The following is a 21,567-nucleotide window of genomic DNA, read 5'->3' as shown; positions in this document are numbered from 1 at the left end:
GTCAATTCACAATCTATTACCAGGGAATGTGCAGGGAATTACATCAAATCTATTATATTCCAGCTGCTCACCTGACTTTATCTTATCTTTAATAACTTTATTTTCCCCATTTTCTTATCTTTTTTTTCCATTTACTTCTTTAAGTTCTTCCCTTCCATTGAGACCAATAGGAAAGAATGTGTTTTTATAAACCACCTTGCAGCATTTCTTTGTAAGTGGATTTCAATACATAAACACTATTCAAAATCAGGAGAGAATGACATTTACATATACCTGGCCTCCACTGCCTCTACCCTTTAGTCTTTTTATAGTTATTCCTTCAAATGCAGGAACTTGGGACTCATGAATGAGAAAGGATTCTCTTTATCAAAAAGGAGAAATGATTCTGAGTGTCACTGAGAAATGTTAACTACTATTTTACAAAATTCCAAACTGTAACATGTTCAAAAAAACAAAAGGATCTTCTGCATGATTACTTACCTAAGAGAATTTTGGCCTTCTACTTTATCCTAACACACACTTTACTATTTATATTTTGTAGATATATATGATAGGTTTGGTGGCCTTCCCTAATTCACCTTAACCCATTCTGAAGTGATTTCTACAGAAATGTTGCAAAAAAAAAAAAAAAAAAAAAATCTAATGGTTACCAATGTCACTTGTACAGGTGACTGACAAACTATATTTATCTACCTAACCACACGCGCACACACACACACACACACACACACACACACAAATACATATATAAAATGTGTAATTTTCATTGTTCTTCCTCTTAACATTTTGTTTTAGCGTCTCCACCTCCTCCATTTTGAAGCTCTTTCTCTTTGTTTTTTTGAGACCCCCTTATACTGTAGTTAATTTACATATACCTTATACAAATATTCATTCTTTCATTCAGAAATATTCACTGAGGAGCCCCTTAATGTTACATGCAGTGCTATATGCAAACTCCTTATCTAGTTTCTTATCCTTACAAGTTCAATTTACTTTCTCTCTTCACACCCAAACCTGAATGGGAACATTTCCCAAAGTTCTTTTCCCAGTTCTCTTCTCTCCATCCCTACATTTTCTCTGTCACAGACTCATCCACTGCCACGACTTCCCATGTGTGTCTCTAGTGGATTCCTCGTCCCCACTTACATCCTGAACACCTCTTGCTTGTAGGCCATGCTTGCTGCTTCTGACCACTTTCTTCTGTTGCTCTCCACATTGTCACAGTGCCCAGGACTTGCATCCTCAATGAATTTTGTGCACTAATTCTCAACACTGCTGGTCAGTGGCGAAATTCCTTCCCTTCTGCAACACATTTCAGTTTCTATCCTCTCAGACTTAGGCTGCCTCACTCTCTCCTCTCTCCTCACACCTAGATTGATGCCACAGCAGAACCCAGCACCCAGTCTTCAGGAAGTATCTTTCTGTTTCCTCTATCAATTTGATCACACTGTCTGCAGATCAATCTTTAAAAAGCACCGCTATTCCTGTGTCACTTGGCTGCCCAGAAGCCTTCTGTGGTTCCCTACAGTTTACAAAAAAGAGTTCTGTTTTTCTATTTACTTTTATATTTGGAAATTCTAAATTGATTTTCTTTTCTTTTTGCTTGCCTTTTGATAAAACCACTGGGAGAATACAAAGGAAAGGGGAAATTAACTTTTATATATTTTTTTGCAGTGCTGGGGATTGAACCCAGGGCCTCAGGTATGCTAAGCAAGCACTCTACCCTCAAATTGTTTTGCCATAAGGGCTGACAAAGGACAAAGTTTCAATCTTAGACTAATTTTTAAAATTGTTACTAGAAACAAGGCAAAAAGGGCCACATGTGTACATTAGTAATGGAAATTGTATCCACAGGGGAAAGAGGCTGTGTAGCCTCTCCAGATCTGTAAAGCAGGAGAGGAAGAAATCTCTGTGCAGCCTTGGGACTCTGCACCCTCCTTGGTCAGAGATGGCATGTCCCATCTCTGTCTCTTTCAGTCTATTCATGCACCAGCCTGCGCTGTCTCTTAGAGAATATTCAGTAATGATAAGACCCCTCTTGTCACATTCACTATGCCACATGCAATTAAGTTCATGCCTCTTGTCAGACAATTCACATCAGCAGATGACCAGCTGGATACCATCCAGCTGGAAACACACCCATTTTTGGATGCAATAAAAAGAAACACACCCATATTTGGATGCAGAAAGAGGGAGAATGGAGGCAAATGTTCAGAATTTTCCTATACATCTTAGAAATGACACCCATGTCTCCTGATCCTCACCATATCTTCCTCCAGAGAAGTTCCATCTCATATCATGTGAGAATGGAAAGGGTCTTTGGTGAGCAACAGTCAGCATGTCCATAATGCAGGATCATAAGAAAGCAGAGGCTTGCTTAGTGCCGGTGCTATACAGGAGGTCAGAAGATCCTGGGTTTGAATTCTCTAACCTCAGTTACTAACTGGAAAATCTTGACTACATGACTTAATTTCCCTGAGCCATGGTTTCTTTATGTTTAAAGTGAAGCTCTTCATCACCTGCAGAGCTGCACTGAGGAATAAATGCAGAGTATGCTGAAGAAATGGCAGCAATGCTTTGCATTTTTACTATATTCTAAAGCATGTTCTTGCCATTGTGTTTTTTTTTTTTTTTTTTTTTTTTCAAGAAAAATGCATCTATTTCACAATGGAACATTAGTGGAAAGAGGACTTCTTATTTATCTGAGACGGTCATCTTCTCGTGTTTGTTCCTTGTTTCGTGGTCTCTGGTGCACATTTTCTTTTGAGATCTTGAGCTTTGTCAGCATCATCTTTATTAACAGGACTTCTTTGATGCACACCAAATTCAGTGGAGTAAATCCCTATGCATCTAACTTTAGGTGTTAGGCAGAGCAAGGAGTGATTTATTATTTTCTTTTCTTTATAGTTAAAGACAATGGAACCTAAAAGCAATCATTATCAATTTTCTGCTTTCACTTTCCTTCATTTAAATGCAAAACTATCCTGGTTAGAATGCCAACTAAACTTTGGAAAGGAAAACCAGAGGAGTTACACATCGTTCAGCTTCAGCCTGCACCTGCAATAGCCCCTTAAGGTCTGCTCTTCAGCTGAAGATAATGGTAATCAGATGACTGTAGGAGGCCATCAGCACCTCATGGTTTCTCCGAAAGCACAGGTCAATATTCATTTCTACTTAAACAATTGTCCATGTTGGCAAAGGCATTAATGAATGGACATATTTCATGCTAACTTTAACTCTGCACAGAGGAAAAAAAATGAGTAAAATAAAGAGATCTTGGAATTTGCTAATTTTCTTTCTTCTGCTGCAAAAGAAGGGGTTCTGAGGGCCTGTGAATGTTGCTTTGCACTGGGAATGAAAAAATTGAATATTTGATGTAGGTAAATACAAGCATTAAGTGACCTTCTGTTGCTCAAATTTAAGGCATGAATAATGCTCAAGGAATTTTATTATTCTTTTACTCTGGTTATTGTTTGTGTAGGTGAAAGTACACCACCTGAGGAAAAAAATGTTCTGGGTCATACCGATTATAAATACCTATCTCTCCACCTGAGTGCATAATAAAGGAGCTTTTCAGCTACTGAAGAACAAGACTAAAAATGGATGTTTTTCTGAGGATGAGAGCGGGTTAGAGAAAAGGCTTAATGCGTGATAATGATAACCTACTTCTACATTTGTCACTCACTCTTTGTACTCTGAGCTCAGGGTTGGGGAGCCCACGCCTTTCCCCTTATGATGAACAATGGTCATTACATGATAAGGGTCTTCATTTTAACAGCATCTTTTATTTGAAGATGTCTGTGTTTCTCAGAAGCATCAGTCAGGCTTCCAAAGGACTATTCAACACACACTTTATGTGGGAACAGATTGAGAAAGACCATCTATGATTTGTTAGACACCAAGCTGAAAACTCAATTTAGAACTTTTAAGCACCTTGTATTAGTTTTACTCAAAATAATTTTATCTTAGTGATTATGACCCATTCTAAATGCAACGTTTTGACTCCATCTAGTTTTAACCAACCCTTGACCCACTTAGGAAGACCTGGGTTTGGAATTTATAAGTGTTAAACATAAGAAAGGAGTTGATAACCCATTGGAAGAGAGTCACAAACGCTCTGGGTAAAAGTCTGTGCTGGACTGAGTTAGGAGGGGCGGGTCAGGGGTTATGGGTGTCTAATCCTTTGCAAACTTTAACCCTGTATTGGGAACAGACTAGATTCCTGAATAGGGCCACATGAAGTCAATGTTTCTGTGTCAACTCACACATGTCTCTGGACAATCCAGGGATCATATTTTGGCCACTTTTTTCCTGTTAATATGGCCACATGTCCACTTAGAAAAAAAGATCTTTGGCATTCCACCTGTCTTCAAAATCTGCAAAAGTGTCAGAAGCTTCAAGGATAAAAAGAAGTATAACTTGACCTTTTGCAGGTCTAGAGAAAAGTGTATGTCACTTAAGACAAAAATATGTTGTGTTTATCCTTTCTTTTGTACAATTCTCCTCCAAGTTAGACTGGTAAAGTCAAGTGCATCAGAGAAAAAAAGCATATTTACCTCATATTTTCTTTCCTGTGTACAGTCACATACATTTCATAGACTCTTCCTTGGGGAATGGCCCCAGCAGGAATCAGCAAGCTTACTCCTGAGTAGCAAAAGAAAAAAGAAGTTGTATAAGACCTGTGAATCAAAAGGAAACTTCTAGAAAGAAATGCCTTTGCAGCAAGCAAAAGGTAATGAGGAAATTCTGTGATCATGCAGCCCTAAGACTGCTTCTTCTTCTCCAAAGACATGTGAAGTACTCATAGCTGCCCGGCTTTCCTTCCTTATTGGCCCCAGTTGTTACCACAGTGCCCTCAGAACTGTTATTGAATTACTTAGAGAAATGATGCAATTTTTTTTAAACTCTGGTTTTATTTAAGGAAGACACAGATGGTTCCACTGTTGTTTTCCTTGTAAAACAAGAGGAAAACCAAAAACTGCTATAAACTTTTTCAAATAGCAGTAATGATGCATTGTTTCTAATTAAAAAAAAAAATTCCCACAAGATTCAAAGTCAGGTAAATGACAACCTTAGCCATATCAAAAAAGATTTATTTCTGAAATATCTGGTGAGCATCAATGTATTCTATAATGGAATAAAAATTGTTGAGGTACTTTTGTTATACATAACTCTAGAAAGTGAACTGTGAGCTTAGTCACAGCCAGTGAAAACATTTCTACTTAGCTGCTAATTGGCGTCCTGTAGGAGGGCTACAGGACTGAACTGTGCTCTAAGCTAATTGTGCACGCAGCAATCGTTTGCAATTTGAGTTTGCATCAGGATCACCTGGAGGGTTGTTAGACCACAGATTAGGGGACCTTACTACAGAGTTTCTTGACTGAAAATGTTGGGGTGGGGTGGGAGATTCTAATGAGTTGTCAGGTCTTGCCCATGATGGTGGTCTGGGGTCCAGCCTGTAAGAACTGCTGAACAGCACTACTGACCATCATCATGGAGTGACTCAGGGCGGTCAGCATTGTGAGGGTGTTTGGCTCCATCATTTCATTCCCATGAAATGCACTTCAATTCAGCTCAGTGATGATTTATAGAGTATCCTTGTGAGAAAAGTGTTCGGCACCATTGTGAATGCCAAGAAGGAAAAGGTAGTGTTCTTGTTCTGGAGTAACATATAGTTAACAAGGAAATGGCATATGTCAAATGAGCCTGATGCAACAAGAAAACTTGCCTGATTGTGTTGGAACAGCTCAAGACTAAAGAATAGAGAGTCAAAGGGGAATAGGGATAAAAAGGCCTTTGCATACTGGTTGAAGATGCTGAGTCAGGGCCTTCTTGTAATGGGGAGTAATGTGGGAGCTCTGGTAGGGCAGGAAGGTCAATGTCAGGCTGATAGAATGGTTGTGGAGGGCACAGAGAGGGAGCAGGAAGAACACATTAAGCCATGAGGACTCAGCATTCTTTTCCCAATGAAAATCATAAAATGTACCTTTGTCTTTGTTATGGGGATGAAAAAAATTATACATGTAAGTTAAAAACAATAAGGCCCGACACACATGTGACTGTTACTCTATTAAACGAAATAATATGTTTTTGATCCTTGCTTCATACATATTAAGTATTTAAAACATACTGGTTCCCTCCCTTCTACTTAAGAAGCCTTTATATAATTCATATATTAATAAGTGGCAGTTTTAGCAATGGGAAGGAAAAGCAGAATCCAATAATTACCATGGGGAAAATAATAGTCTTAGAAATAATAATATTAAAACAATGAGAGAACAATAGAAGATGTTTTCTTGGAGTTACCTGATAGACTAACATAAATATACTTAAATATCATGATTTTAAAGAGCACATACAAATAGCATGAAATTGAGAAAAAGGCAAAAAAAGCACTTTAAATAAAACCTCTCTGCTATGTAAAATGTATAAAGGCAAAATGATATCCTATTAACTATTTCAATTATATTAAAACATTCCTTTAAAGGTATGGGGTGAAAAGTTACCAAGGCACTGAAATGGGGGAATAAGAACCAAAGACAATTTCGTATGCAGGTCTAGAGATCTACAGGTATGAGTATTAATTCCATTTTTCATGTGACATTAATGCATTAGGTCAATGAAGTTGCTTTTTATTACTATATTTAAAAATATTCACAACTTTTTTCCAAAGGTGGATTCAAAGAGGAAGTCACTAGCCCTTCTCTGATGTATGGTTCCAAACCCATTACTACTACTGACTAATGAACACCAATTTCTAATCCAACACTGTTGGTCACTAACTCAACGTGATCATGGAAGTCCTTCTGAGGCTTTTTCTCTAGGTTGAGATTATAGATAGATATATCAGAGGTCAGTCTTAGCACCTTATAAATACTTTATGGTTGAAGACTATGGATTGAAGAGTTCAGTTAATAAAGGAGGAATTTGATGTCTATTATGATGTCTCTCATCATCCAGAAATTAGTGTTCTGAATCATCTCTTTCTTTAGTAAGTTGGCACTGAATCAACTGACATGTTTTCTAATTAATTTGTCTTTTTATAATACAGTGGCAAGTGTGAGTGGCTTCTGGCTTACTGCTGCTTACTGTCAATGCCAGTTCTAAATTTTATCTCAGCAGAAAGTTGGGAGTCAAATATTTCTAGAGGAAGTTTTTTCAGATTTGTTTGAGTGAAGATAAATTGTCTTGCTGATTTGGTCTGAGGTAATATTTGATTTATGCTAAAAGTAGATTTTTGTTACATTGGCAGTTAACTTCAAGTTAATAAGAAAACAGAGATTTGGGGACAAAAATGTTTGCAATCTAAACCTTTAGGAATTACCTGAATTGGGGACAATCAGGTGACCCCCAAGGGAGTTGAAGGTGCCAAACGCTGTACAAGATGGATCAGTCTGCCTGGCGAGACTCTGATTCTTCAGGTTGAGGGCCTCATTCTCCAGTAAGGACTGGGTCATCTGGGGGGACAGCTTGGATGTAAACTCAGAGAGGTCATCTTGGGGAGTGACAGCACCTGAAGTGTTGTACACTTTGATTTTCAGGTTGGGCAGTGGATCCAGAATTGGAGAATTGGTCATTGGGATTTTGTCTGAGACATCATGCAGGGCGTAGACTGGTCCCCTGTACATGGCTGCAGCTGAAGTGAGGTCTGGGGGCACCGCCAGAAGATCTGAGTCAGAGAAAAGAGATTTCCATTGGCATTCTCCATTCAGGCCAGCCTACATTAGTTAGACTCCCCCTAACACTTTCTGAGCCAAAAGCAAAGCAACTCAGCTAATATTAGAGATGGACAGACTCTCAGGCTCTGCTGAAAGCAGGGCAAGCGGATAACTAGCATCCATCTTGTTACTGGCTCATTCTATATTTTACTTTGAGGTTTACTCATTATACCCAAAGAACCTGGCAGTTGCAACAGACTGGGTTGAACAGTATGCCCCATGAGGTTCCCGTGAGGTAACAGTTTCTCTTTTCTCTATTGGATTTATTTGGGTTCATCTGTAAACCACTGTATTCATAGTAATACAAGATATCTTGTCAAAAAAGGAAAAGAAAGAGCCTAGAAAGTCCACAAATCAGTGTACTTTTTTTTTTCAAACAGAAGTTAAAAGTATGACAGCAGTGTGTCAGGAAAAAAAAAAAAAAAGACTCGTGAACCTTGTCAACTCTTAATTTGTATTGTGGAATGACATCAATCCAGCAATAAATGAAACTGATAAAGTCACTGTCCTCATGGAGCTTACATTCCAGCTGAACTAAAAGACCAAAATGTCACTGATCTTGAAACGCCCTCAGAAAACTGTACATGCATGAGGAACAGGGCATGAGGTGTGACATCCACCGACCTTGTCTGGCTGCCTTGATGTTCACGGGCTGAAAGCCCCCATTGAGTGCTGAAGAGTCAATGATATCAGACTCAAAGTCACGATGGTTCTTCCGATACACGAACAGGGCGACCACAACAGAGATGGCCAGGCAAACAATCACTGCGATCACAATCCCAACATAGAGAGCGACATCATCCGAATCAGGAGCAGCTAGAGGGAAAGATGCAATGCTAGACCAACTGCTTAGACAAATTTCTCACAGCACACATATGTATTGCTATAACTTTTTCAGACATTTATTGCCTTTTTTATAGGTTAATTTCAAAAGCTATATAAAGTGACTGGCCTTTCAGTGGGAAATTATCTCTGATTTCTTTTTCTTTTTCTCTCTGCATCAATCCACCCACTAATCTATCTTATAATTGGGCAGGATAACAGACCATTTATTAGTAGGTATATAAAGAAACTGGAGCTATAACCATTCTAATCCTTGGGGGGGGGTGTTATTATTCTCAGGTGAAAAAGTTTGGAAGTTTTTTTTTTTTTTAAATTCACTAATAATTCTCTAAAAAACACTGTTAGAAATACCTGGTGTGTTTTGAATCTGTATATTTATTGAACCAGAATATTTTTCTAAGAATCATCCCAAGTCATAAAATTACTTTCCATAGCATTCTTCTTACTTTTTCCTAAATCAATGGAGCAGTGGCTAACAAAGAAAAGCAAATATTAGGAAAAAACATATTGAATTAGAAAGATGTGTTTTTAGAAGGCCCAGACTTGGGAACCAGAGGTTAATGCTGGTGACCTTCTCAAAGTCCAGGTTTTTGATACAGATACAGTATTATTTCTGAGAACCCTGATCTTCTCATGGGGCTCTGTCAGAGATTTACGTTTGAGTTTGACATTACAGGAATAAAATATAGCTCTACAGTGCACTAAGTTAGATAAAGCCTGGCTCAGTGATCAGAAAGGCCAGAGTACCTCAGTAGGCAAGTAAGCATCTGAGCAACACAAGGTACAGTCCCTGGGGGCCTATATTTGAGAGAAGCAAGAACAGGACTCCTATAAATTTTGCATGTTCCTTGGTGACATGGGACGTGTTTGATCCAACTGGAAAAGATGATAAAAACTGATAATTAAAACAAAGTTAAATCTTTGTTGAACTACTTTGACATTGTTAAGTCTCTGGTTTTAGTTTTCGTGACTCACAAGAAATGCTCAGCAAAGCTAACTAAAGCTGCTGCTCTGCTCATTACAAAAGGGGTGGTTCAATTGATACTTCAGGTGGACAAAACCCAGCTCAAATTTTATGGTCAGTTTTACATACATGTATTTTTGGGGAGAGAGAATTTTCCAATTTGTAGGTCCTGTGGTCTCCTAAAATTTGAGGAGACACTACTCTTTCCTAAGACTCACAGCCACATGGTTTATATGGAGGACATAACTCATCCTTTCATTGGCCAGTGGCTCATGCAATAACTCACACTCTCCTGTCATGATATTTTTCATATGTTGGAAGTACAAATGAATTTGCTGTTGGAAATTGCTTCATCACTTTTAGCATTTCATATGTAAACGTACTGTGGAAGATTATGCTTTCTTCTAAAAAATATTGTTCATTCTAAAGTTTGCAGAATACTCACTGTCCTGTCAATCAATCAGCATTGACATTTTTTTTTTTTTCCGGAAAACCAGTGACATCCTAAATACTCCTGACTGTGTGAACACTGCTCTCCAAAGTGCTGACACCTCTTTGCTGCTGGGTTTTATCTGAAGCTTTGCAGGAGGATTCTGAACTCCAGTCAGAATATTATGTAGAAATCTTTAATGTTTTATTTTACCAGGCCATAATTACTTACTCAACATTCATGATTTCTAGCACAATAGTTCTGCATTTTCTCAACCTTTTCCCTTTTAGTATTTGAACCCTGCCCTTTATTTATATCAGCATGGTACATGATATGTTTTCTCAGTTACCAGACTCAAGCTTGGATGGTAGACTGACAGATTTTTAAATCAGGCAGAGACTTGAAATGACCCTTTCTTCTCTTCTGCATCAAAAATCTAATTTGTTTTTCATGTTAGAATATATTAGGCTCCTATTTCCTGTGTGCACATCTGTGATCCAAAGAAAGGCAAATTTGAACTGGGGGCAATAATGTTAAATGATTATTCAGCAACATAAAATCCAAACATCAAACTTACAAGAAAATCCATATTCATTCTGGGTTCTCTGTTCAGTTGAAATAGGATAAATGAAACCTTGAAAAGAAAAAAAAAATGAAACAGAAAAATGGGAACAAAATCAAATTAATGAAGGAAACAAAATGGGAAGCATGAAAAATGGTTTAATTAAAAGAAAAGGAAAAGAAACCTGTGGTCCTTTAAAATTCTGGTTCAGTACAGAATTATGATTTTGCATCCCCTGTCTGCTCTGGAGCCTCACTAAGAATTAATAAGTAGGCAGATTGAATTTCAGAGCAAAAACTGGTCTCGAGTCACTAACTTTGGAGTGCTTAAAATCTTTCTTTTATTGAGCATAAACTCTAATGGATCTAATTTATTTCAGACATCAAGGGTCATTAGCATAAGGAAAATCTTTTTTCCTTATCCCTGCCATATGTTTTAATTCCCAGGACATAGTCAGTAAGGCTCAAACAGTTTTTTTTTTCTTCTGTTTTATTTAATCATAACAGCTCACTGTTGGTCTAATAGAACTCAAGGAGACCTGTCGTCATTGGTCAAAGGTTAAGTACCCATTTACTGAGCTGAGCTATGACCACCTCTCCCCACCACCTCAAATTCAATTTCTGGATTTTCCATTGTTTCCTGTCCCTTTCATTTACTAGGAATCCATTAGGGATTGAGCAGTTTGTCAGTACAATGGAAACTGGATGTTTTTTATTTGAAATCATTTGAAAATCGATAGGGCCTAAAGGTTATAAGGTTATTTATTTTAGGGTTTCAAAATAATATTGTAAATTGGGGAAAATAACCTTATATCAATTGAAAATGCAGAAATAGTACTGTAAGGTTTTCTTCGTAATGTATTATAAAGTAGGAAACCAATAATTCTAATAACATAATACTTAAAATAATAATGGGAAGTGGTGGAAAACAGGGAGAAAACAGGAAAAAAAAAAGCACAACACAAAGTTTCTGAAATGAAAACTGTGGAAAACTTTTAAGTATAATTTACAACTGGTACCCACAGTTCTCCAAGATTCAATGTTCTGCAGCACATGAATTAATCAAATAACATAGCACCATTTGGATTAATCAAATGAAGATGAACAGGAAGCATGCAAATTAAATATTCCTAGTAATACTCAAGGGCAAAAAATATAGGAAAACTTCAAGAATCACAATTAATTGGTTCAAAATGAAAGGTCTGTAAAGCTTTAATACTAAAAGCAAGTCTAAATCATGCCTCAGGTAGCCCCTCTACAGTTTGCAGAGCACTCTGTTCCTGCGAGCTATTTACCTATTTGGGAACTAATTCTGGAGAAACATGCAGCGCTACTTTAATGAAAGGAAGGCTTGCTGTAGCACAGATAGGTTTGCTATGAATTAATTTTTAATGCTTTATTTTAGAGCAATGATTGCAACCTCCTACTCAGTTTTATAAATATTATATTCCTTATTCTAGTTGTCTGAGTCCATGTATTAGGTTTGATTTTCATTTTTAAACATCTTTGCCTGGTAATAACCTTTTTCCATTTGTATTCTATGAACTCAATAAAAGGACATCTGGGATAGATAGAGGCTTTATTTTAGAAACCCAAAGACTTATGCCAAAACAAGTTCACTGCAAGAGGGGGAGACCAGATAACCATGCCATAGTCTTGGAAATGATGCTGCTAAACAGAAGGAAATCAAAAGACTTGCTTTTTACAGGTGAGAGGGCAAAGTCATGAGCATGAAATAGGACATTTAAAAATGTTCTAATGCTCACCTGGAGAATTTTGATAAGGACCCATGGGGACATACCTGAGAAAGCAGAAGAGTGACTCTTATAAGAGGAGAAGTCTATGTCCAGAGATAAATCATATGGCCTGAAACTTCTGCCCCCATCAAGCAGTTCTGTGTTTTCCCTGCTTATATTGTTTTTATTCCCCCAACAGAATTACTGTTATTAACAGGCAGATCAAAGAATAATATAAAAAATTTTATAATTTTGATTTTAACTTCCACTTTCTCATATTTATTTAGGTTTGGATCACTGTTTGTGCCTTATGGTATTTTTATGAGACATATTTAATGCCAGGCACAGAAGACTTAGAATTAACTCATTCATTCATTCATTCAACAAATGCTCTTAAACCCTATTATATTCTGGGTTCTATTCTAGGTACCAGAGATACTTTTCTCGCATTCATGGAACTTATGTTCTAGTTTGATAGGAAATACACAAGGAAAATAATGGATATGATCATTTTGCATATTGAAAAAGTCCCTTTAAAAATAAAGTGCAAGATTGTAATTTAATTAGAAATAAAGGGATGGCCAACTTGGAGGACAGGAAAACAAAATTTTCTTATTCAGATGAAATTTGAACTGCAGCTTAAGTGAGGATGAGGAATCAGCCAGGTAAAGATCTGGAGGCAATAAGCTTCCAGGAGAGTGAGGGTCAGTGCAAACGTCCTCACAGAGAAAGAAAGTGGTTAGAGGGTAGGGAGCAAGGTGGGAAAGGGAGGAATATGGTTTAAGATCATGTAGGCCTGGTGGCTTATGAGGAAGTTTCAATTTTATTCCAATGAAATGCAAATCCTGTGATTGAATCTAATTTTGAAAATTATCACTTTGGTGTCTATACAGAAAACAAATTGCAAAAGGAGTAAAGTGACATAATTTTATGAATAATTTCTGTCATGTGTGGCTTGGGAGATGTACATCAATAGGCGTATCAATATATTTGATGAAGTATTTACATTTCAGGTTGTTCTAAAATAAAAATACATTAAAAAAAATCTCACCCACAACTAGTTATTTCTCATAACCAGTTAGGATCAATCTAGCCAAACTGCTCTTTTCCAACATGAGAAAATTAAAAACAGACCAGTATTAAGTGTGCTCACCAACAGCTCAACACCCCAATTTACTCTGTTATGGAAACACTGATAAAGGGTTTGGAAGGCAACCCTATAAAACTTTTTCCATTCCTTTCAAAACATTTCTGCAACTAGAGAAGTAAAACATCACTTAGGAGACAAGAAATCAGAGAAGAAAGGGATTACTGTTCCATCTCCTAAACCAGGGGAACACAGAATCACTTTCCAGAGTTTGTTTTTATGCTTGTCCATCTGATCCGCATGTCTCAGAACAACAGGGAACATTTTCTTCAACTAATGAAGTGAACCTGTTGAGAGTAGTCCTAGCGATAATGAAAAATAACATCTCTGGGAGAAAACAGTGCAAAATAATTGTTAGCGTCTCTCTGACAGGCAGATTCCTAAGTTAGGAATTTCAGTTAACTTTCCCACTACTTGAAAGTAAGGCAGACTGAAAAAGCACTAGTGCCATAGGCCAAGGTAGTGGAACACTCGTGAACTTGAGTTTGTTAGTCTTGTGAACTTCAGTTTGAATCCTAGCCCTGCCAGTTCTTTAGCTGTGAGCACTTAAACTAATTCCCTTCTCTGAGCATCAGTTTTCTGATCCGTGTAAGGGGCTATGAATACTTGCTTCCATTGCTGTGGAATGGATAAATGAGATTTGTAAGGTGTTGGTACATTGCAGGCAATCGACAAATGCCAACCAGTTATATCTATATCATTATGATACACACTACTAAGCTACACCAAGAAGAAGGATTCTTAAGAGATTTTATTTGTAGAGTTAAGGTAGACTATTATTTAATGAGTAACCTTAGGAAGTTTTTGAATTTTAGTTTCCCTAGTTATTACAGAGAAAAGGAGCAATATAATCTCTTAAGTCCTGTGTACTCTTATACCCTTTCTGTTGGAGGAGGTTTGTACCTGGCCTTTGTCACTTCTGGGAAAGGTATAGTGATATGGTTCAAGAGCAAATTTCCAGAGTCAGAGTAAAAATTGATTCTAACAAGGTATCTCAACCAGGAGATACCACTTTTCCAAGAGGTGTTTGAGAAGGGGCAGAGACCCTGTTATTTGGATTGTAATAAAGTCTAGGGGTATTTAGTGAGGAGGGCCAAAGATATGTCCTCCCAGAGATATGGGAGTATTGCCATGGAAAAACTTCTGGGGACAGAATGCACCTCCATGGATGAGAACGTTTGGTCAGCTGTCTTGGACTGATAGGAGAAACACAGGCCCATGGCTAGGGAAAGGGTACTTCGGCCCCATCAGGTGGGAGAAGAGGGAGCCAACCCAGAGCTGTGCTCTACTGGAAAATTTGTTTTTTAAAGAGGAGATTTTCCTTACCTGGAGGCCTAGGGGCTGTAAGTTTGATCGTGGAGAGAAACGTGACGTAAGCGAAGACACAAACAATTGGAAAATAAAAGTGGTCATCTACAACAGTTAGTGTAGCAATCCTTTTGCTTTAAAGCGAGCTTAAAATTGCTCAAAACTTCATTTCAAGAGATGATCTTGTTTCGATCTTTTTCAGATAAGGAGACTGAATCCCAAAGGTGAGAAGTGGTATTTTCAAAGTTGCACAAAGTTAAAATTCAACCAACTCAAATCGGTTTCAATCATCTCATCGGTAGTACTGACCACCTGCAAGTTTTGCAGGGCCCCATACTGGGATGGTGCCCTTCATCCACACATGGTCATTTTCTGGCTGATGGTGTTAAGGTGACTTGAGGAAGGACTTTTTCTAATTTGTACTAGGACATCCATCTATGAGACTAGGGGCAGCACTGCCTATATTTTTCAGCTAGTGTCTAACTATTTTAAAAGATCAAAGCTCATGTCCAATTATGTTTAAAAGGAAAGAAAACTTGCCCTGGTTTTATATCACAGAAAGTAACAATATGCTTCCTTTATGTATGCTAATAGCTAGTAACTGTTAGTAATATGCTTGGAGTAGCCTGTTTAGTGGGTTTATATTTGGGAATAATCAGAAAGAATACCAGAAACTAAGTGTAAATCTTTATTTTTCCATTAAACAGCAAGTACTTTTATTTTTCTAGTCTTTAAAAAGTTTTTTTTTTTTTTAAAAACATGGCATATATAGTAGTTGATAACCAAAAATAATCATGGTTTTATGATTAAAGTTTGAAAAAAGATAATACAAACTTTTTAAGCCATGAGTGATATGTTTGTAGAAAAAGATTATCAAGCAAATATGCCAATGTGAGAAATGTTATAACTTCTAGGCATCACCAGCCAGGCTTAAATCTGAGGTCAAATCTAGGTCTCTATGATCTTGGAGTTATCACAGATCATTGACTAGAACTTCCTGTTTTAACCCTTTTAAACAAAGAGTGGTAAAGGGACTTGTCTAACATCACAAAGCTGGTGAAGCAGCAGAGCAAGGGTCAGATCTCAGCCTTTGGGCTCTAGCCCTGGACTATGTGAGTACTGGATTATGTAAGCATTCATTAGTAGATTTAATCAGGAGAGGTAAGGAAATTATACAAAAGGTTTGACATGTTCCTGCCTTCATTTGGAATTCAGTGTTTAAATGAGGTAATGTTAATGATTTAGAAAAATACCTCTCCAGTTGAAATATTGTCATTGATATTCTTGAAATTTAGGAAGGTAAAACAGAGATTTTCGTCCTCAAATGACACAACATCCTAATAGTATCTTTTGTCTCAAGTGTGGGACAAGCAAACAGGTGCAGCAAACCTTGGCCCAGGATAATTGGGGAAACTTGCTGGAACTATGTCACTGTAGATGCATGATAATCATGTTGTATTTGTCAGAAAACCCTATGGTAAGGAAAAATTTAAAGGAAAAACATCATTTCCAGTAAGGAAATATTTAAAGGAGAATCATTTCTTTCAAGAACGATACAATCGGGAAAAAGGAATAAATATCAATAACTAGAAAGACTACACATCAGAGGAAATCTCATTTTAAAGCAATACAATCTGGCAACCACTTGCGTCTGGCATCCCAAAGCCTGCATGAGAACAGGTTAAACATGATACAGATTTAGGGTCACATGTCGACTGTGGCACCTTCTTGTGGGCGCTGGGTAGGTTGTTTCAGTTCTGTGCCTCAGTTTCTTCCTTAGCAGAATGATTATTAGGGGTTTATCAAAAACTTTGTAAAGTTATTTTTTTTCTTTCTTCTGGATGTTAATTAAATTTAACTCAAAGTCGATTTTGTCTCAGTGGCCATGACCAACAGAAGACTAGGAAAGCCACTTGGCAAAGCCTGACACCAGTGCATTAAGGTACACAGTGAATAGGATTAAAGTTGAATCTGAAATTCCTTTAACTACAAAATGTAAGATACAGTAATTTTCTATGCTATCCAAAATTTGAGAACCACTGACCTAGACTTATGGAATACCTAAAAGGAAAGTTTACACAAAGATGTCTGGGAATTAAAACTTCCTGTTGTTATATATATAGGTATCAAATCCCCAGTCAAAGTGGAGAGAGGTGAAGTTTTATAAGGTGTTCCATCTTGCCTTCAAAGTTTACTTGTTATATTTCAATATAAAGCTGCTTCTATGACCTTAATACATATAATTTTAAGATGCAGTAAGGATTAAAAAATTTTTAAATATGCTCTAATTCATATTGTATACAGGGATGAATATTCAGGTTATGATATAACTCTAGTTTATACATACATTAACTGTTTTCTATAAAAATTCATGTTTTAAAATCACCAAATATTGAGTTAGTTGTAGCCCTATTTAAATACTTCACTAGACAACCTCATAAGACTTTACCTTGCTTTATGAACCTATCATTAGAAAGCTTTTCATTCCCAATGGATTCCACCCTCTCCTTGACCTGTTGGCTTTGTCTTTCGTTTTACTGGTGATTTTACACTAAGCTACAATGTGGTATTTTTCTCACCCCAATTACAATTTCTTCTGATGCAAATGTTCTTACTAAAACCTCAAGGGCCATTCAAAATAAACATGTCCAGGTTCTCTTTTTTCCTTTCAGGTCAGTTCTTATCTTGCAGACCCAACAGGGCTGCACTAATGATGTCAAAGGTCAAGTCTATCAAAGACATCCAGGGTCGTTTATTATAATTTACCACTCTTCTGGGGGCTTAGTATTGATGGGGCTTAAGGAATTCCAAATAAATGAATACATAAATTCTAGGACATTATAGTGCACACTGAAAAGAACATTTGCTTATCACTGTTGTCAGTAGTCTAAGTTTACCGCGGTTAATCTGCTGCCCTGGCCTTTGGAGGAGAGTTGGCTATGCCGTACTAAGAGGCTTCACAGTCCTATTCCTGATAGTAACCAGTCACACTCTTATGAAAATGAATAATATATAATTAACATCCCAGGATGTAAAAGCCTTATCTCATGACTCATAGTATGTACAGCATAAATGTCTGAAACCCATGAGTTCAGAAAAATCACACTCATACATCAGCTCTTCAAGTGTTTTCATGTAGTAGACTCCATCCCCATCAATGCTCTTAAAAAAAGGACAATACATTATTAAATCTGAAAGTGATGATATTCATATCCCTCCATGGCAGGGAAACTATCTGATAGAAAAAGTAAAATAATGGAGAAGCCTAAAGTAAGGTGGATGAATCCCAGAATACATCATCTATCTGTTGGACTTGTAGGCAAAAAGGAAATTGCAGCTCACACCCTTGTCCTGCCCACACGTGCTACCGAAGACACTCCTGCTTTGCTCTGTTGTTTTCATGGTGACCTTTCTTGGTCCCCTCAGAACTCTGAAGACCTTGCTTTTGTCTTCTCACACTGACCTCTCTGGGGTTCCACAGGCGTTCATCAGGTTCCTGTGGGCTAAAGTTTCTAACCACATCCCTGCTTTCAAAAGCAGGAAAATGTTTTAGCAGAAAGGAAAAAAGCAAACCACACTGATTATACCGGAGACTGTCAAGCACTGTGTGGGGCAGGCAGTCCATGTACAGAATATTTATTTGCCAGCTGGGACACTATGTGTATCAAGAACTACACAAACACTGCGATGACATCAGCTTCTTCCAAACTACAGATAAAAGCACTCACTGTCTAACACTCACAATTATGCTTTCCTATCAAACTGCTGTGCTGACAAGAATTTCACTGGAAACTGACTAGCACCTTCTCAAATGCTTACCATGGGCAGTTATAAACACATCATTCTGAAGTTGGGACATGACGGTTTGTAAGGTTAATTATTTCCCCACAGTAAATGCACCTGAGATTCTGGGGGCCCTAGTATGCAGCGTGAAATACACATTAGTAGTTCTGCTACTTCCTTTGGTGAGAATTAATGGAAGATCTGTGTGACATGTAAATGTTTTAATGAGTAGAAAGTGCTAAATTTGCAGAATGCATAACATTTTAATTTCCCAAAGTCAGGGAGTTCACTGATGCAGACACAATTCTAGGCAGTTCTTGTTTGTAAATTGCAATTTTTAATTTGTCTTCTGTGGCATAAGCCCTTTTCAGCAAGAAGGGAGTAATTCTAAATTCAGATTTGAACGCTTACATATGCCTATGCGAATCTTCAAACCTAATATGGGATTAAAAGCTAAATTCCTTATGAATAGTTGTAGGAATGTAATAATCTAATCTAGAACATTCATAAATATAGATAAATCCCTATTTCTGAACCAACCCACATACATGGTCTTTGGGTTGCTATTTTCAAAAGGAAAAGGTAAGCATGGGTTAAACTATTACATCCAACCATGACAAAGTAGGTCTTACAACAAATTCATTATAAAGATTATCAAAGTTAAAAGTTATCAGATCTTCGTAATACAATTTTATGTTATTTGAACATAAACCCTAAATGTATTTGTTGGCTTAGCATTTTTGAAGGTTTCTTAAGGGTTGTCTTATTCTCCTGTATCCCTTTCTATGTCCTATTCATTCATTCATTCATGCATTCCCTCCCTAACCCTCTCTCTCTCTCTCTCTCTCTCTTTCTCACACTCTCTCTCATTAGAACTATTTCATGTAATCCTATTTAAAAAAAAAAAAACTGCAAAATTTTGGGGGGTTATTTCATATCATTTTAGGGATAATAATAAAGAAATCCAAATATTTTAATGGACAGACAGTCCAGTGACTTTCTAATACTGCCTCTGAATGAGATACACTATTCTGTAGTACTATTAAATAAAAACATTGAAATTTGCTGTTAATATTTTCTTTCTCATACCAGAGAGATCAGACATGTTTTTATTATTTTCAATAATATCAAACACTCCAGTCATTGCTCTTTCTTGTTCAATGCAATCCTTGCCATTTGATGTTCCAAAAGACTTTGGTTTTAAAAAAATATTTACTTTCTTTTAAAAATTAACAATGTGCCCGTAAACCAAAAATGCCCAACTTCTTTCTGGAGCATTAATGACTGAAGGTTTCTAATTACCTTTTAATAATATCCTTTAATTAAATACTACCAATTTTTGGAAGTTCATAATTTAAAGGCACTAATATGGAAACTACTCTTTTAGGCCAAAAAGACTATATCCAGTGTGTGTGTGTGTGTGCGTGTGTGTGTGTGTGTGTGTGTGTGTGTGTGTGTGTGTATAAAAACTATACAAAATACAAAGTGATGTGTGTATGAATGAATGGTCAAAAAATTTAGTGGAAACTTCTGAAATTGCTTAAAGATTGTGATCTTGTTTCATAAGTGAAATTACACAGCATCATGCAATGAATCTGATTTATCCAACAGTCTGAAAGTAAGAGGGTTGCAAGGACATAGTGATATGCATATGACAGGCAATAGGGAAATAATGTGAAACTATAATTCAATTCCAAATCCCCATGTCTTTAAAATACTTATTTACTGGCTATAAGTAGCTCTGGCCACCTAGGGTTTTATACAACAAGGGTTTTCTGCAAGTATTTTATGAAATACTGTTCTTGGTAATCTAATTTAAACCATTGTGACCAAATTCTCAGAATAAGTCAGTGATATTGCTCTGCATCAAATTCAGAGACCCCTGCTTCTAAGAGCATACTGTTGCTCTAGCCTATTGTCCACATGTCTTTTTAAAAATATTATTTATAATTGTAAACATAATGGAATACTGAATATAAAGAATGTATAGAATATGAATTTTTATATAGAAAACATTAATTGTACTCTGATAATCCCAGAGATGCATAAATTTCATGGATCTTTTTCCTAAGTTTCCTTCTATGCAGTTATGACAAAAATATTATATACATCCATATTCTGCTTTTCTATGTGAAATACAAACATTTTAGTGGCAATATAATGTGTTATTTTATGGGATTATCATGTATTACTTAACTATTACCTTAATATTGAACTTTGGGTTTAAATTTTTATAGGAATAGGAAACAAATACTATAGAAATATTTGGAATGTATATTTTTAGGTATTCATATTAATTTCTTAAAATGGTCATTCAAGTAGGATTACTGGGTCAAAGGGTACCTACCATTTACCAATTTTAAAACTCTTGATTTACATTGTCAAATTGCCTCCCCAAATAATTATAGAAAGTTATATTAGTGAAGTACAAGAGTTTCCATCTAACTACACATCAACATTTTCCATTATTATGTATTTAAAATGTTAAATAATACTACAAGTGATTTTCAAGAATGTTGATGAAAATTTTCAATTATTTTATTTGAGGAAATGCATGGATTTCAAGATATCTTACGTGAACATCAATAGGCTGGCAAATAATTCTGAAAATTTTTATTCAGTTGAAAATTAAACATTCTAAAAACGATTATTATTCTTAGCATCTAAGAAAAATAATTCTGTGAATTAGAACTATGAGCAAAAACAATATATAATATATGTTACTTAGTGACAATGAGAAAGAGAAATAAAGAATGGTCCAATTAGATAGTTAAGGCCATTAATAAAAATTTAAAGATAAATATTATTAAGTTCTATTTTCTAACTTTTAACCTTTCTTTGTACTTATGATTTAAGTACACTACATATACTTAGTATAAAATTGGATTTTTCTCTATAACTTTTGATTTCCTGTACAGGTGAGTTTAACTCATCTATACTGTGGTCCCAAATATATGTAGATTTATTTTTAGCATCTTATTTACTGTTCTCCTCCTCTTTCTCCTCCTCCTTTTTTTCTCCTTAAAATTTTTATTTTGAACTTATACATTCAACTTTTACATTTGTCTTAACATTTT

At 36.4% G+C, this 21,567-nt stretch overlaps 1 protein-coding gene across 1 annotated transcript in view; it reads right to left on the bottom strand.

Annotated features, from left to right (window-relative positions):
- The window catches only part of LOC306670170 (netrin receptor UNC5C-like), a 356,297-nt gene that overhangs the window by 37,007 nt on the left and 297,723 nt on the right, over positions 1–21,567 (bottom strand). Inside the window, 4 exon segments of the mRNA XM_079154743.1 lie at positions 4,557–4,644; positions 7,325–7,669; positions 8,343–8,534; positions 10,533–10,589. Of these exon segments, the coding sequence (XP_079010869.1) occupies positions 4,557–4,644; positions 7,325–7,669; positions 8,343–8,534; positions 10,533–10,589 (682 nt within the window).

This window comes from Sciurus vulgaris (genome assembly GCF_902686455.1).
Source record: "Sciurus vulgaris genome assembly, chromosome: 9".
In the NCBI taxonomy this organism is placed as follows: Eukaryota; Metazoa; Chordata; class Mammalia; order Rodentia; family Sciuridae; genus Sciurus; species Sciurus vulgaris.
Note: the sequence above shows the minus strand (reverse complement) of the source record. Positions and strands in the feature narration are given on the sequence as shown.